The sequence below is a fragment of the Pinus tabuliformis genome, chromosome Q, assembly GCF_031772625.1.
Source record: "Pinus tabuliformis cultivar Carrire ecotype Pingquan chromosome Q, CPIR1, whole genome shotgun sequence".
Lineage (NCBI taxonomy): Eukaryota > Viridiplantae > Streptophyta > Pinopsida > Pinales > Pinaceae > Pinus > Pinus tabuliformis.
In genome coordinates, this window is record NC_142296.1 from 915,176,915 (window position 1) to 915,179,170 (window position 2,256).

General features: G+C 41.6%; 1 protein-coding gene across 1 annotated transcript; it reads left to right on the forward strand.

Annotated features, from left to right (window-relative positions):
* Positions 1-204: 204 nt before the first annotated feature.
* LOC149222442 (protein GLUTAMINE DUMPER 2-like) lies at positions 205-1,167 on the forward strand. Its single transcript, XM_089385447.1, has one exon. The coding sequence runs from the start codon at positions 442-444 to the stop codon at positions 754-756; it is 315 nt and encodes a 104-aa protein (XP_089241573.1). The 5' UTR covers positions 205-441; the 3' UTR covers positions 757-1,167.
* Positions 1,168-2,256: the final 1,089 nt, after the last annotated feature.

Consider the following 2,256-nt stretch of genomic DNA (forward strand, 5'->3'; position numbering starts at 1 on the left):
GTGTTACGTGTGTTGTCTCGTCGTTTCTCTGTTTCATGTTATATGAGGAAAGTAGCAGAGTGCTATGATGAAAGTTGTAGAGGATGGAGGGTGAATGGGTTGGAATCTGTGAAAAAAACGGAGCTTAAGATGCATGCCGTTTTATTGTAGACTATTTAAAGCTTTGTAGTTATTTGATTTTTAAGGTCTACCTCTTTGCATCCAATGTGTTGTAGCAGGGTGTGGTGAGGAGAGCCATCCATCCATTCGGCGGTGAAGAAGGTGACAGAAAAGCCATGGTACACAGTCAGCCGCTTTGCAAGCTCGAGCAATGGGATGTGATGGCCCGACCCAAACCCAGGGAAGATTGCGACATGAGGCTTTTGGCTCTGCTCTTGCGACTCCATGAATGTCTCTATATTCCAACAAGCAAATGCCAATATTTGAAGGGTGGGTTCTGTAATGATGAAGGGGACACATTTGCGATGGCATTCTCCTGCCCTGTATTTATTCGTAGGAGTTGCAGGCATGCTGGCTCTGATAGGCCTCACATCCATGGTTCTTCTGTGCTTTTGGTGGAAAATAGGGGGTGGTCAAGTGGAAGCAAATGATCCAGAGCGTGTGAACCCTGGAATTATTGAAGGAAAAGAGGAGAATTTAAGCTATGAAATTGATAAAGAGGAGAAAGTCCTTGTGATTATGCATGGTGATGAAAAGCCCACATTTCTGGCCAAGGAATTGTCCTCTGCCTCCACTGCTGATGGTTCTGAAGTCTGAGGAGTAATATTTTGCATCAGTTATGGGAGCTCCTCTCCTCCTCGTAATGCAGAAGGCAAGTGAAACTAGAATCTTGGCTTGTGGTATTGGGATCCATTGGTGGTCAGAGAAGATCAGTATCAAATTACTTCTTCCGCCATAATGTATATATTATGCGGTGGATTTTTCTGTAGATCCAAAGATTACAGACAGGACTTTAGTATGATAATCAGAACATAGAAATTTTGGTTTTTTTGTGGCCTTTTAATAGAAAGAGTTGTGTACAGACATTTTTAGCTCAATGAAGCCCTGTCTTGTCGCGGCAGCAATAGCGTGTCAAGAACAGGCATAAGATATCAGATTGCGCTAACGATTTATAGTTGCTTTGTAAGAGAATCTTTTTAATTGGGTACATGATTTCAGTCTTTGCTTCATCGGTATTATGAAACACAAAAACATGTACAGGAACAGGATGAAAGATCAAACCTTTTTCCAGGACACTTGGGCAGTACCAGTGCTGCTACAGACTTTCTGTGCTTCAGAACTTTTCCATAATCTTTTCATGTATGAAAAAGTAATTGCTACATCATTTATTTGAGGAAAATTCTGTAGATCATAGATCTATAATAATGAAAAACAGAGCAGATGAGTCTACTGACCTCTCTAGCATATACACACAGAATTTTATTGGGTTGAATAATCTCATTCAATGTGTTTCGATTTCTAAATGAGCCAATTCTTCAGGTTGCAATGGATGTTCTTAATCTTTCTCTGTACCATCATAATCATTGGATCAGTTGGTTTTGGTTTTGACTTTTTTTAATACGGTGTGATAACCGTATGGATTAGTCTCCAACGCATTCCCATAATCATTGGATCAATTGGTTTTTGGTTTTTTTTTTTTTTTTTTTAAATACGGTGTAATAACAATATGGATTAGTATCCGGGTTACTGCATGATGTTTAATATTTATTAATATTGTCTGTACACTTTTTAGTTCTGCTGATGACAGTAATATTTACGCCGTAAGGTGTTCCCTCTGAGAGGAACTCCCCTCCGTGCCGCGGTGTCTCGTTATGGGCCTTAGATCGATTGTTAGACGATGGAATAAACTCCAGCCATTAGATCATAGGCCTTTTTAGAAACAAGAGGCCAAGCGTCTGTGGATGGATGAGAGAGGACAGCAATGTGAGGCGCCTCGATCCCCTTCGATCTGAACATCAGGGAGCTCTATGAAGCGGATCATGTCCCTTGACGAAGATGGCAGGGTGTGGTGAGGAGAGCCATCCATCCATTCGGCGGTGAAGAAGGTGACAGAAAAGCCATGGTACACAGTCAGCCGCTTTGCAAGCTCGAGCAGTGGGATGTGATGGCCCGACCCAAACCCAGGGAAGATTGCGACATGAGGCTTTTGGCTCTGCTCTTGCGACTCCATGAATGTCTCTATATTCCAACAAGCAAATGCCAATATTTGAAGGGTGGGTTCTGTAATGATGAAGCATAATTTATAGTTATAAAACA

Coding starts and splice junctions, on each gene's coding strand:
- LOC149222442 (XM_089385447.1), top strand. CDS start 442: ATGATGAAGGGGACACATTTGCGATGGCATTCTCCTGCCCTGTATTTA.